The 14434-nt window shown below is 40.9% G+C and overlaps 1 protein-coding gene and 1 long non-coding RNA gene across 2 annotated transcripts in view; one reads left to right on the forward strand and one right to left on the reverse strand.

The window, feature by feature from the left end:
* Positions 1-10061, reverse strand: part of Dpysl3 (dihydropyrimidinase-like 3) — a 105790-nt gene extending 95729 nt beyond the window's left edge. Inside the window, 1 exon segment of the mRNA NM_001398556.2 lies at positions 9598-10061. Coding sequence (NP_001385485.1) covers positions 9598-9975 — 378 coding nt within the window. The 5' untranslated portion in view covers positions 9976-10061.
* On the forward strand, positions 3346-14166 carry LOC147999765 (uncharacterized). Its single transcript, XR_015642525.1, has 3 exons — positions 3346-3560; positions 5052-5211; positions 13950-14166. It is a non-coding gene; the product is annotated as an uncharacterized LOC147999765 (long non-coding RNA).
* The last annotated feature ends 268 nt before the right edge of the window (positions 14167-14434 follow it).

A 14434-nucleotide genomic window follows, 5' to 3' on the forward strand; every position in this document is an offset into this window, starting at 1 on the left:
GCAAAAATTAGTAAATCAAATCTAATAATAAATATAAATAATAATTATGTACTACAATCAAGTGCGATTTGCATCAAGTGTGCAAGGCTTCATTAACATTTGAAAGTCAGTCAGTGTAATAAATAATTACAACAGGGTATACAAGAAAAAAATCACATAAGTGCATGAAAAACAATTTACAAAAATCTAGTACCATTCATGATAAAAAAAAACTCTCTGGAAAATCACAAAAGAGGAAGAATAGCCTCAACTTGATAAAGACTTGTGTAAAAAAATACCAAAACAACAACAACAACAACCACAACAACAACAACAACAACAACAACAACAACAGCTAACATCACACTCAATGGGGAGAAACACAAAACCTTTCTGTTAAACTCAGGCACAAGGCATGTTATATAAGAGAATATGTCCTCTTACCAGTCACATTAATCAGTATAGAGGAAGCCTAGACATTGAAATTAGATAAGGAAATACAGGTACACAGATTGGGAAGAAAGAAACCAAGGTGGTGTCAAAATAAAATAAGAAACTAACCCTTGGTGTCATGTACCCAAGAGATTTGTCTTAATCTTTTACAGTAGTTTCATAAAAGGTGAGCATTTATAACCATCTAGATTCAGCACAGAGCACACACAACTAAATATTATTATACCCACATGTGGCTTTCAACATTTGGAGGTATATTGTTTTCAATGCCTTGCACTTTATGTCTAATCACCACACCTTACGCACACGCATACATATCTATGAGTTAAAGGCATGGATGAACCATGAAGAAGAAATGGGGAGTATGGAAAAATCACAGTAATGCAGCCAGCTTAGCTTGTAGGAGTAAAATACATTGCATCCAAAGTAAAGTAATATTGATAACATTGTTTTTCCTAAAGGTCAATTAATCTTAAACAGCTGGGTATAAAAACATAAGCCGAATGAGTACATAGTTATAAATGATCTCAAAGCACAATATTGATTTTGTTACAGGTTGGCCAAAAGTCTGATTTTTAAAGACAAACTACAGGCAGCAAACAGTATTCAGAAAAGTCATTCTCACAGAAATAATCCATATTTTCCACAAATAACAATCATTTATGAAGAAAATAAAAATAATTGATGCTCAAAGAGTCTTCCTAGGACAAGTGATTATATAAGGAATACAGAAGACAAGATTTATGTATAAAAGTCAATTGCTTTCTTATATGACATCATTGAACATTTGGACTTAAATAAAACACTATTAATTACAATAGCATTCCCAATAAAATACTGCAAATCAAACAATATATATGATGTATAGGAGGAGAGCTAATAAAAGATATGAAGTAAGAGATAAATGAATGGAAAAGTCATACAACTTCATAGACGTAAAGACTCAATGTTGCCAACTTATCAGTACCTTACAGTAGCAGATTCAATGCATGTCTAAATTTCAGGACAATCATTTTGTGGATATTGCTAAAATTACTGTAATGTTTATATGAAAATGCATATGTGAAGCTACAGATTGACAAAGAGTAAATACATGGATCAATCGATCTCAATCAGTGGCTTAGAAATAGACAGACACATAGTCAATTGATCATTCCAAAGAGGAAAAGACAATAGAAAGAAGAAAGGTGAGTGTCTTTTTAATAAATGGTACTAAAACAACAGTACACCATGAGAAAAATATATACAATCTTTACCTCATTCATATAAATTCATTTCAAACAGATCAGGCATGAATGTGAAGTGGAAAACTCCAAAACTCCAAGTTAACACGAGAAAACACAGACCTTGGGAACTAGATGGTGCTTTAGAAACGATACTGACTCTGCAATTCATGAAAGAACTAACTTGATAAAGTGGGATTCATTGGCATTAAAAACTTTGCTCTCGGGGCTGGTGAGATGGCTCAGTGGTTAAGAGCACTGACTGCTCTTCCAGAGGTCCTGAGTTCAATTCCTAGCAACCACATGGTGGCTCACAACCATCTGTAATGCGATCCGATGCCCTCTTCTGGTGTGTCTGAAAACAGCTACAGTGTACTCAAATAAATAAAATAAATAAATCTTAAAAAAAAAAAAAACTTTTCTCTCTGAAAGATAATACCAAGGCAAGAAAAAAAGTCAATGGGAGAAAATACTTCCAAAAGACACATCTGGTGGATTGTTATTCAAAACAAAGAATTCTTAAAACATGACGGAAAGGATATACACGATGTGTTTAAATCTTCGACCAGAGACTTTAACAGACTCTCTCAAAAGATCTATGATGTCTATAGATGATGAAGAAATGATGCTTCATGTAATTCTGACATCACTGGAGAATTGAAAGTTAAAGATGACAAGATGTCCTTACATTTGTTAGAGTAGAAGACTGACAACTTCAAAAGCTATTTTCTGAGGAGCGGGAACTCTTACCCACTGATGGACAGCATGCAAATCAACACAGGCTCAAATATATACTTGCCAAGTGATTAACAATTATATCCCTTTGTATTTACCCAAATGAATAAAAAATGTTTGTGCTCACAAAATCTGCTAACATATGTACTTTTCAAACTTTATAACTACTTTTCTTTCTTCCAGTGGGGAAACAATCTATGATATGGCCAAACAAGGGGATATTATTCAGTATTAAGAAGAAATGAGATATCAAGTATGAAGAGATATGAAGGAAACTAACATTTGTATAATTCTCTGAAAAATAAAAACAGTTTATATGGACAGGATCAATAGTGTATTATCCTAAATACAGCAGCTTCCTGAATCCATTAGTCTCCTACCAATGAATAAAAAAGGCAGACTAAAGGGACTGGTTTACCCATAGATGTCAGTATCCAGGTAGTCCTAGGATTTTTCCCCAGGAGTTTGGAGGTGGCTTGTATCTGAAATCCTAGGAAGGTGAAGACTGAACCACACAGTGATTAGTGGTTGTAAATGGTCATGGGGAAGTAGGTACAGCATAAAGGAATTTTTAGGGCAGAGAAACTACTGTATAAGATGCTAGAATGGTAGAGAAATGATTGTCAGTTTGTGTGGATCTATGGAATATATAATACCAAGAGTAAATCCTACTGCATACTGTAGACTTTTAGGTGCTAAGGATGTGTCAGGATAACTTTATTAATATAACACTCTCGTGTGGGGCAATGCTAGCAAAGACTGTTGTGTGTAGATGGGGACAGAAGCATATTCAAATTGCTTTCACCTATCTTGGCTCTAAGCATTTGTTAGGGCTTTGTTTTTTATGCCTCTGTTTTGATTTTCTTTGTTTTTGAGTAGCATAATCACATCACTCTACTGTAACACAACAGTACAACTCTGTGGCATGTAAATAACAGAACTTTATTTCTTATAGGAAAGTGGAGCATCAAGGCAGAGTCCCTGCCTGGCAAAGGCAAGCTTTTTGGCTTACAGAAGGAGACTTCTTGTGGTGTCACGTGATGAAAGGCCAAAGCAGATCTCGGGATCTTTTTCATAGACAGAGAATCCTGCTCATTCATAAGAGCTTTGCTTTGAGGACTCAGATCCTAACAATCATCACACTAAAGGTGTGGGATTTTACAGACTCAGGTGGGTGTGGGCAACCATATGGCATCTTCCCATTTAGTTTGGAATTCCTCTCTGTGTGTGTGTGTGTGTGTGTGTGTGTGTGTGTCCGTGTGTGTGTCTGTGTGTGTGTCTGTGTCTGTGTGTGCACGCACATATTGTCTGTGTGTCTCTGTGGGGTGCAAGGGTGGAGACAGGTGTGACTTTGAGTTATCTTCTTCAAATGCTCACTACCTTATTTTTCTAGACATCTCCCTTCGAACCTGGAACACTGTTTTGAATAGCTGCCTTGCCGGTGATTCCCTAGAATGTCCCTGTCTCTTTAGTCCAGTGCTGGAGTTACAGACACATGCTACCCCACCTGGAATTTATGTGGGTAACGCATTCCAAACTCAAGTCCTCATACACGCACAGCAAGCGCTTTACCCATTGAGTCCTGTCTGCTGCACTGGGCACTCTTATAGTTCACATTGTTGTTTTTAGGTTCTCATAGTCTATAAATATGATCTTCTGTATGTAGTGTGTTTTTGCACTATATACATCTATTATTATATAGATAGATATATGTGTGCACAGGTCTACAGAATATCAATCATGTACAAATATTTTAGATAAGACCTTTCTTCAGAAGCGGAAAGGTTTATGCACCATTACCATAGTGACTATTTGGACCAGCTCTCTCATTTTAGGAGGGAGGAAACTGTAGCTCAGAGAGTTGGCAAAGCTGCAGCTAGTAAATTGGTTGGGCTGGAAACCGAGACAGCTAATAACCTTTCTGGTTTTGTTTGAAGTGTCTTTCAAAATACCACAAGAACACATAGAGAACAGAGATATATCTTAACATTATTTTCCTAGAAGCTTAATCTAGAAAGTTTAATCCAGCCAAGCAGAAGTGGAGCTTCAGTTCCTACTCCTCTCAGTCAGCTTCCTACGCCTAGTAAGTTTTGTCTCATCTCACGGGCACATTTCTACAGAGTGATGCCCAGCAGAAATAAGTCATAACCAGTATCAGCTACAGGAGTCACTGACGGAAATCCTAACAGACACCACTCCAGCCATCTTATTCATTACCACAGCAGTCAGCAAAACCAGGTTTCCAGGGAGCATTAGTTTGAGGGAACTCTGCCAATTGCAGCATTACTTAGAAGACATGTTTTGCATGTTCCTCAAAACCTACTGTCAAACAACCAGAGTGCATAGAGTTTTCAAATACTTCAGGTTTGGGTCCAGGCACACAGGACTCAAGCTTATCCTGTCCATTGGCACAGCAAGATCACTTTCCCCTAGGCAACATCTACTCTCTCCTTTGTTAGAGTACGCCCATATAAATCATTTGTACTCCTGGGCTTGGGCTCCAACACAAGATGCCTTTCTTTATAAGTCTGGGCTTCTATTTCCAGCAGCCATTCTTTTTGCTGGGCAAGGAAGGGCACACCAACCAACTCTTAAAACCCAGAAACGACAAAGTTAAGGGTTCACATTTTAACCTAATCATGTTCTCCCTTCTACCCACAGAGCCGTGGCTGACTTCATAGGGGAAACATCTTGTACAGAAGAGCCTCACATTAGAACCAGGGAAGTAGCAATGAGCCAAGATCCCTGGAACTGAGTCACTAGCAAACCCATGCAATCAAAATGCCATGGCTTTGTTTTCCTGGATGACAAAGCCTTTGAGGTATCATTTGTTCTTGCAGACACTGTGTCATAATTCTTCTCCTCTCGGTAATTTTCTTGTTGCTTTGAACATTACACTTAAGTGGAAAAAAACAGCTTAAGAAATGATTAAAACCTGGGAAAGGGAATAACACTTGAAATGTATATAAGAAATACTCAAGTTAATAAAAAAAAGAAATGATTAAAACACACACTTTTTACTTAAAATTGCCTTCCTATGCACTTAGTGTCATACTATAAGTATTATTCAATTTTGGAAGACTTTGGCAGTGTGAGTATTTATCACGAGAAAAACTTAAGCACATTTGCACCTAGCTCTAGAAACAGAATATTAGCTTGTAGCGACAGCTGATACTAACAATTGGGCATTCCCTATATAATATAGAAATATTTTTACATTTTTTATTCTGCCAAACACTTGTTAATGAACCTACTCATAATTTGCTAAATATGAGTATTTCCCTAAGAAGGGTGTAGTAGTTAGTATGTCAGAGACAAAATGCATCTCGTTTTTTTTTTTAAATCAGCATCCTTTCAATAATCTTTTAATAGGTTTAGATGGACGTGGACCAATAAAAATCTTGCACCAACTGTGCTCATGGGTTGAGCGACGCATCTCAAAGGTTCTCTGAGTAATGAGCAAGTGACAGGATAGCAGGCTTTTTGGTGGCATTGATGGAAGATCTGTTCTTGCCTGGTATTATCTTGATGTGCCAGGAGCTAGCACAATGCTTAGGCTGTTGAAATTAAAATAATAACGCCTCTCACTGTCCACAAAAAGCACTGACAAGAAAAGTCAAGTGTTTGGGTTCTGCTTCTCTCTACTTATCATCTGTGTGGTCGGGATTATTTGGTGTCTGTTTCAACTTCCTGATGTATGCAATCATTTCTTGGAAAAAGAAACACATAAAAGTTAGTACTTGCTACGATGGCTGTAGATGACACAAAGCTGGTAGTGTGTCATAAATACAGCTTGAAAAGGACTGACTAATTACAGGAAGGAGCAAAGAACATGGAAAATCTATAAGGAAGAAAATAAGATTCTATAGTTTTGTTTTGTTTTTTTTTATCCACCTACCATCATGAAATAGGCCATTTCAGCATCAGAGGAGCTTATGAGAAAGAGTTTCTGAAAGCTTGAGTAACAAGGAGCTTACTCTGAAGACAATAAGACACAGGTAATTAATCACTAGCTGTAATCTTGTACAACACAAGCATATGCTGCATGTAAATCCAGAAAATTAAGCAGCCTAATGCACTTTGCTATGGCTGCATCCCATCTGGAGCTCCAGATTCAGCTCTTAAGCCAAGGTACTGTCTTTTCAGAAGAAAATGTATTCACTATGGCATAGCCTGAGAAACAAGTCACAACATGGGAATGCAACTACGGGAGGAAGGCTAGGAAGCTATGGATACTGAGACTAATAAGGATAAGATACTTATACCCAAGCACTGAGGCAGGAAGCAGAGGCAGAGGCAGAGGCAGGAAGGTCATTACAAGTTTAAGGAGTATGAAATAAGTTCTACCTACTCTGAGCTATACAACAAGACCTTAGAGAAAGCGCTCACAGGCAGGGAAAGAGACAAAAACAGATAGAGTTCATACACATACTTGTGCTCACGCGCGCGCACACACACACCCACACCCACCCACACACACACACACACACACACACACACACAGAGAGAGAGAGAGAGAGAGAGTCTTCAAATATAAAAATAAGTGAAGTTGAGTAGTAACGTAATATATACTAAGTTCTAATTGTAAACAAAGTAGTCAGTGTTATTACCACCATGTAGATGAAAAACCTAGAGCATAAGGAGTCTTGGTTACAGACTTCAGTTACATATTTGGTGAAGAGAAGGAGTCAACCTTCCTCCCAGTAGTCTATCACTAGTTTTTGGAAGATACTAGAGTTGTTTAGAAGTTGTTTACAGTCTTACAGGATAGTGGTAAGCATGTGTTCATCTAGTTCCTCTAAGGTCATGTGTTTGCTTTAACCAATAAAAAGCGAGCTTCCGTCATACTCATTACTTGTGCAAGGAAGTTCCCATGTCTGTGCAGCTCGCTAGTTAGACTGTTCCCATTGGTGATGTGTAGAAATGGTCTCTGAAGGACAATGGTGAACACAACTTCCCTTGTGACCCTTGTAGACAACTGGCAGGTGCCAAAAAAAAAATGGTTGTAATTGTTTTGTTGAACCATTTGTTAAACCAAGAGGCCTAGCTCTTCTTACCATGCCCTTACCCAATTTCATTTGTAGACAGACATAAGGGTCAAACCCATATACTTAAAATCTTTTAAATGTCTTGGAATGAGGAAATGCTTATTTTTCTTAAGAATAAACTGCAGATACTCTATAGGGAGGCAAATTTGTTAGTTTTCCACTCTAAGATGTCTAAAACTTGCTCTATGAGGTAGTGAGTTAGAGACAGCAAATATTTGGGCCAGTGCAGATGTCATTTTGCACCAGTCTAGCAAAACAGATGTTTTACATAAGGAATTTTAATATCAAACATGCCTTAAACACCTCCGGTGTGCCAGGCATCCCAGGCACAGAGATAACCCCAAGCACACAGCTTTAAGGAATAACCTTAAGTACAGAACTAGATAACCCCTGTGTGTGTGTGCTTTTTAAAACAGTGTGATTAAAGAAAATTAGAGATAATGACATGGCCCGCATGAAGCAGACAGCAAGCCTGAACTTAAAAACCCATGTAGCTCTAGAAACCCTGCTGATGTCTAAGTCGTATTATTATTTTTCAATTAAGAGCCAAAAAGTATAGAGTTTGTGAAAGGGAACAAAAACGAGAGAATTGCTGGGTTTAACGGAAGACCATTTTCCCTTTCTCTAGTTACCATGCAAACCAAGCATATTATCTGGCTTACATCAGGGGTGTTCCAGCTAGGGGAATATACTGACTCACAGCAATTGTTTCTGGCCTTTTCCACTCCCTTCTTCCCTCTTCTGCCAGGAAAGGAACATTTTAAGAGTCATGAAGTTAGACATGTACAGGAGCAATTAGCTTTCTGTAAAGGGTTAGTCTTCTGTTGAGAAATCTTTCTTATACACCAGAAGCCTCTCTTAAAAGGGCTAGTGGGCTGGACCTACAGGAGTCTCATGCTCAAAGGAAGATGGGAACATCATGAATCAGATGGGTAATTCCAAGGCTTACTGACATTGTCTGACAAAGGAGCTCTCTCTGCAGGACAAGCTTCAGGTTTTGCTTTCCCTAGTTAGAAACGATACTTAAAAGTTGTTGGGTTTTTTTGTTTTGTTTTGTTTTGTTTTGTTTTGTTTTGTTTTGTTTTAAACTATCAAAAATTGAGCCAGGGAGAGATAAGCTGTCCTTTCACTACCTCATTGCATTTTAATGGAAAAACAGCTCAAAGCAGGATGACTATTAACCGTAATCACTATGAAGCAGACATTTCCATTGCAGGATATTATTTATGATGGCATTAGGGAGGAATAATACATGGGGGGGGGGGTGGACTGTACAAGCCATTACCTAGACCAGGGTGAGGTCATCTGATTACTACTGTTCCCCAACTCAAACGCTACGATTTGAACTTTGACTCTTCCAGATCTACACTGACCCTGAATTGTCTAAACCATGCCTCTGATTTTCTATGAGCTAAAGCATAAAATCATTACAGTAAACCGAGGCAGTTCAGTACGGTGTGAGTGTCTCTAACACACAGAACAAATTAGCTTTGACACATGTAAGAGCAGCAGGGGGCTGGCAGCTCGTGCTAGTTTAATATGCACTCGTAATGCCCTGTCTATTTTCAAATATATATTTTTTTTACAGGGACAGCTGCATCCCTTGAGACCCAGGCTCGTGCCAAGCTATGTACACAAATATACTCTTAATAAACACAGATGTGAAGCTTCATGCTACGACAGAAGTGAGGCACTGAGATTCAGATGTTTAGTAGCCCCACACCCAAAAGTTTCAGAAGAGTCAGAGAGTCACCCATATTTTTTAAAAGCATCAGTATGCCCTCTGCCCTGTTGACCTTGATTAAATTTTAATCCGGGGCCAAGGGGAACGAAGACAATTGTGCTGTTGGTTCTTCAGAAGTAAAGGAAGTCTGTGAATTGCTAAGCCTTTCCAGACCAGGGTTGACACACCCACCCAGAACTAACAGGCCAGAGTGCAGGTGGGTGACTGGGATAAGGACCTGGACCAGAGATCCTTGCAGTACACACAGGAAAATGCTACATTTGGGGGCGCGTGGGACCCCTGTGACCGTGGAGGATGCCCTTTTTCTCAGCCCAGTCGCCCATCTCCTTGTAAAGTGTGAGCAACAAAGTTGTACCCAGGCCATGGCGGCTGAGGCTGGCCAGTGCCAGCGGGGAGAAGACCCCGGCTCCCTTACCTTGTCCTTGGGACCGAGGTTCTGCAAGACCTCCTTGCCAGTGGCGCTCCGGATCTCTACCCCGGCGGGCTTGGGCGACTCAGGCACGGGCTCCCTGCTCTCCTCCCGGCCCGGGCCCCTGCGCGTGTCCCCTTCCACCCCGGGCCGGTTCCCCGCGCCGCGGCCGCTGCCCTGGCTGCTCCGGGGAGTTTTGGCGCCGCGCTGTCCCACACTCAGGGCATCAAAATCCAATGTCTTGCTCTCGAAGGCGCCCTCCACGTTGCAGAACATGCCACCGTACTTCTGCCGTGGGACCTGATCTGTGGTGCCCGGCCGGGCCAAGTACACAGGCAGGTCGTCCTCGTGGGAGCTGTCCCAACCCCTTCGGCCCGAAGCCATGGTTCAAGCGACAGCGGCTCAGAGGCTTTCTTCTTCAGAGGCTGAAGAGAGCAGCGGCCGGCCGGCAGCGCGCACGGAGCCACAGTGATGGGGCGGGAGGAGGCGCCAGAGCCTTCGCGCCAGAGGCGGCAGTGCTGCTCCGGTTCCTGCCTGTCCCCCACCAGCCAAGCTAGTGAGCCGCAGCCCCAGCTCCGATCGCCCCCGGGACCGCCCGCCCGCTCCAGCCGCAACTCCTCGGCCTCCCCCAACCTTACTACAGCCTCAGCTCCCGTCCCAAGTCCCAGTCCAAACTTGTCGCACACTCACGTATGGACACACGCTCACTTGGTCACACTAGCTCTGGACACTTGATTTATACTTAGATACAATTCAGAAGTCTTAGAAATAATTAAAGTGAAAAACTTCAGGGGCAGAAAAACTCGGTGTGTCTATTTGAACTCCTGGTTTACACACACACACACACACACACACACACACACACACACACACACACTGCCTTACTCTTTGATCCTCTTGTGGATACAAAGCAAATTGCCCTTTGTATCTGGAAGTTAACTACTCAAACTTACACAGACTCCTGACCCTAACCACAGCCTATACTGCCTCATCCAATCTCAAAATTATACCCGATTCCAGAATCTGCCTCGTGAACCTTCACCTCCACAGGACAAGTTCCTGAATTGTGTTACAAATAAACCTTCAGCACACGCTCCTGCACAAATATGTGTACATACATGCAGGTGCTGGGGAGAGGGGAAATCCTCTCACTTTGCTGGCAATTACAAAAGTAATTGTGTAATTATCTCACCAGAACCCACACTTAGCTCACCTTTGCCATCCCAGACTGTTTTTGACCCAACTTCAATTCACTTCAGTCACAATGACATTGAATCACAGACAACAATACATTCCCAGATTTTATCTTGCAAAGTGTTTTTTTGATAATATCTTGTCTATCAAACCAACTGCAGGCTTATATCTCATATAGTGACTGGAGGCAACGTTCACCTCTAAGAATCCCATACTTAGGTAAAATGCAAGCCTAGATTTACCTCAAAAAACAAGACAAAACAAAGGCTTTGTATTCCACATTCCCTATACCCAGAGACTTTATCTAAGTGTGTCTACCTGCTTATAACCTTTCCCTCACATCCACCACACAGACACTGACCTAGGTCTTTCTATGTGAAACAGAAACCATAGAGTTTGCTTTGCGCCTGTACACACAGCCTACACCAAGAAGGAACAGAACCCTGATTTTGACTGGGTCCCTCTCAGAAATGCACTGTTTACTCAACTGACACGAATCAAGTGCCTTTCTACTCTTAAGAGAATCCTGGAAGAATTGTTGCACAAACAGATGGGTCCTGCCTTCACCAGGCCTGAAGGCTTCCCCCTGGGCCCAACATTAGCTGCACTATGCTACATGCCTGACTTTACTCTCCGAATCCATTTCCTTCCACTTCTCCAAGCCCCACAAAGGCATAAGTTTAGGTTTTTTTAGCTTACCTTTTCGTATGTTGTGGGTAGCACATATATAGGTATGGAGCAGATGCTCCATGAGTCCTTTTTTAAAAGATGACAATGGCATCGAGGGACATTTATGGAGCTCTTGTGACTGTATTGTATAGACTAACTCAGTGTTTGTGAATATGTATCGGGCTTCTTGGTGGACACAGGTGTTCTTCAAAGGCATCTGCACTGTGTTTGATGAGTCAAAACACTAAGCTCCAAGTTCAGAGTGGGATATAGCTCTAGGGATTATGACACATATGGCAAGCAAGACTATGGCAGTCACACAGGAATGAAAGTTTGCCTGAATTAAAGGCAAGGACAGTTGTGTTAACATAAGCCATACATACCTATACACATGGGAATAGAAAAGATACTTACTAAACACCCTGTCCACCCTGAAAGTGATGCATTATCTCTTAGCCATCCTCTGAGCACCTCATACTTTTGGCATCTGCTCGGTTACTGATGGACCAAGAGTTTCATGTGAGAAACCAGTGCTACAGCCATTTGTTGCTCAGGTAACTCGTCCCTTGTGACATTTCTTTCTTTCTTTTTTTCTTTTCTTTTCTTTTTTTTTATTTTTTTATTTTTTGGAGCTGGGGATCGAACCCAGGGCCTTGCGCTTGCTAGGCAAGTGCTCTACCGCTGAGCTAAATCCCCAACCCCTTCCTTGTGACATTTCTGTCACTCTTCATGCCTTCAGGATCTAGAACTTTGCTCTGTACACGCTTGCAGGCCCCCTATTCTGTGGAACACAGTCTAAATGAAGGGAAATAAATGGAGAGATCATCATAGAGTTCTGAAGAAGCTACTAGAAATTTATAGTGCCAGGCTCTGTATGCTCTGTATTAAAAACATTGCTGGCAATGTGGTGTTCGTAGCATTAATAGATTCTGCAGGTCTGCTATCTTTATTTCTTTTTGCAACCAAAAGACTCTGTGCAGATGCTCAGGTTTTGATGAAGTCCTAACTTGTAGCAAGTTATGCACAAATTGTATACAGTTTTCTTTGACAGGGATATATTCTGACATAGGTGCACACTTGCAAGTGTTCATGCATGCTGCTCCTTGGCATGCACATCAGGTCGTGCAGCTGTAGGTGTATCCTTTGCACCCTCCTTTCTTTTCTAGACATAGTTTCTCTGTGTAGTCTTCACTGTCCTGGAATTCATTTTGTAGATCAGGCTGGCTTTGAACTTCAAGATCTGCCTGACTCTGCCTCTGTGTGACCATCAGATACCCTCATATACCCTCCTTTTATAGTTCTGTTCTGTCATCACTCTTCATAATGTAATGTTCACACCCAATAATAGCACATGTTGGCCAAACATCACATTTCGAAGTCAACCACTGTGTATACATACATGTGTTTAGGTAAGTGTATTACCTAAAAGACTGAAAGAAGAATGGCTTTTCTAAACTCATACTTGAGTTCTGCAAGTATGTTGCCTTAGGCACGTGTCATGTTTCACTGGTTTTGTCCCTATCCTACATGTCTGGCTCACTTATCCCACAAGTTTATTGAAAGTTTCAGCTTCTGAGTAATATGTCATGCTAAAAATCTCATATGTATTGATATCACCCATTATGATTTGATATATTATTATCATCCCGCCTTTTATAACCAGCAGGAAAAAGTGAAGCACCTTTCAAAGCTAGCAATTCAAACTGAAACTCAGACATTCTATAGGCCGATTGCTCTTAAACATCATTCTAGAGTAGAACTCCCTCAAAAGATTCAGCGAACTCCTAATCAGCGAGATCAACATTCAGGTGTCAGAAAACAGCCCAACTGTATGTGCCTGCCTTGTTCTTGGGCAGAAGTTAACTCCGAGACAAGGACTCATATAAAGAAATACCCTGTCACTTAGATGTGTTAGCCTTGGGAGAGCATGACATATATGCTTATGTCATATATCTTTTTAGTAAGAAGAGAAATATGATGATCACACACCAGAATGGCACCCTGTCTGCAGGCGTTTAACCTACACTGCCCGGGAAAGTAGTTACTCAAAATAACACCTCAAACAGTGAGCTACTTCTGTAACACCAGCAGCTGAATAGAGTTTTAAACTCGTCACACCAGATCAAATTTGCATTGCCTGTAACTGCAGTAAATCCCATGCCACTTTGCATTGGGAAGACTTGTGATAAAAGTCCATGGCATATCCGATTATAACTTCAGAGAAACGTCTTCCGGAGGCATCTTCTATTACCCATAGATCAGCAGAAGACAAGGATGCTTCAGTAGGCAGCAGTGAAATCTCTGTAAGGAAACGCAGAATGCATTCTACATAAAAACAAAGCAGGCCATGTCCATATAAGAAAATAAAAGCAGCAGGATATAAAATTTAACACTCATTAAGGCTGTGGGTACATGCTCAAAAACGAAGGGGAAAATCAGCCTGTTATATAGCTTGCACTTAGTCACCAGTAAACTTACTTGTTTTCTTTTTGCAGAGTTTTTATTATATAACCATAAACTACACTACAACTAGATGCAAGGAGTGCCTGAAACTCGAAGAAAAATGGAGCACAAGAGTTGCAATGTATTGAAAGCAGGTTTGATGGAAGAGCACGGTCCCGACCTCCAGAAGGGATGCACGGTCTTGCAACTTAGATAAATTAATCAGACTTATGAAAGTTGGCTGTGCTCACTATGGCGGTCTCCTTGCTGGTTTGTCCATTCCTTTTCTTTTTAAGATTTATTTATTTATTATATATAAGTATACTGTAGCTGTCTTCAGACACACCAGAGTAGAGCATCAGATCCCATTACAGATGGTTGTGAGCCACCATGTGGTTGGTGGGAGTTGAACTCAGGACCTCTGGAAGAGCAGTCAGGGCTCTTAACCGCTGAGCCATCTCTCCAGCCCGGTTTGTCCATACCTAAGCTCAAAGTGTTCCATGGCTTCTATTACACGTGTTGCTTTTCACATAAAAGA

This window comes from Rattus norvegicus, chromosome 18 (assembly GCF_021556685.1).
Source record: "Rattus norvegicus strain SHRSP/BbbUtx chromosome 18, alternate assembly SHRSP_T2T, whole genome shotgun sequence".
In the NCBI taxonomy this organism is placed as follows: domain Eukaryota; kingdom Metazoa; phylum Chordata; class Mammalia; order Rodentia; family Muridae; genus Rattus; species Rattus norvegicus.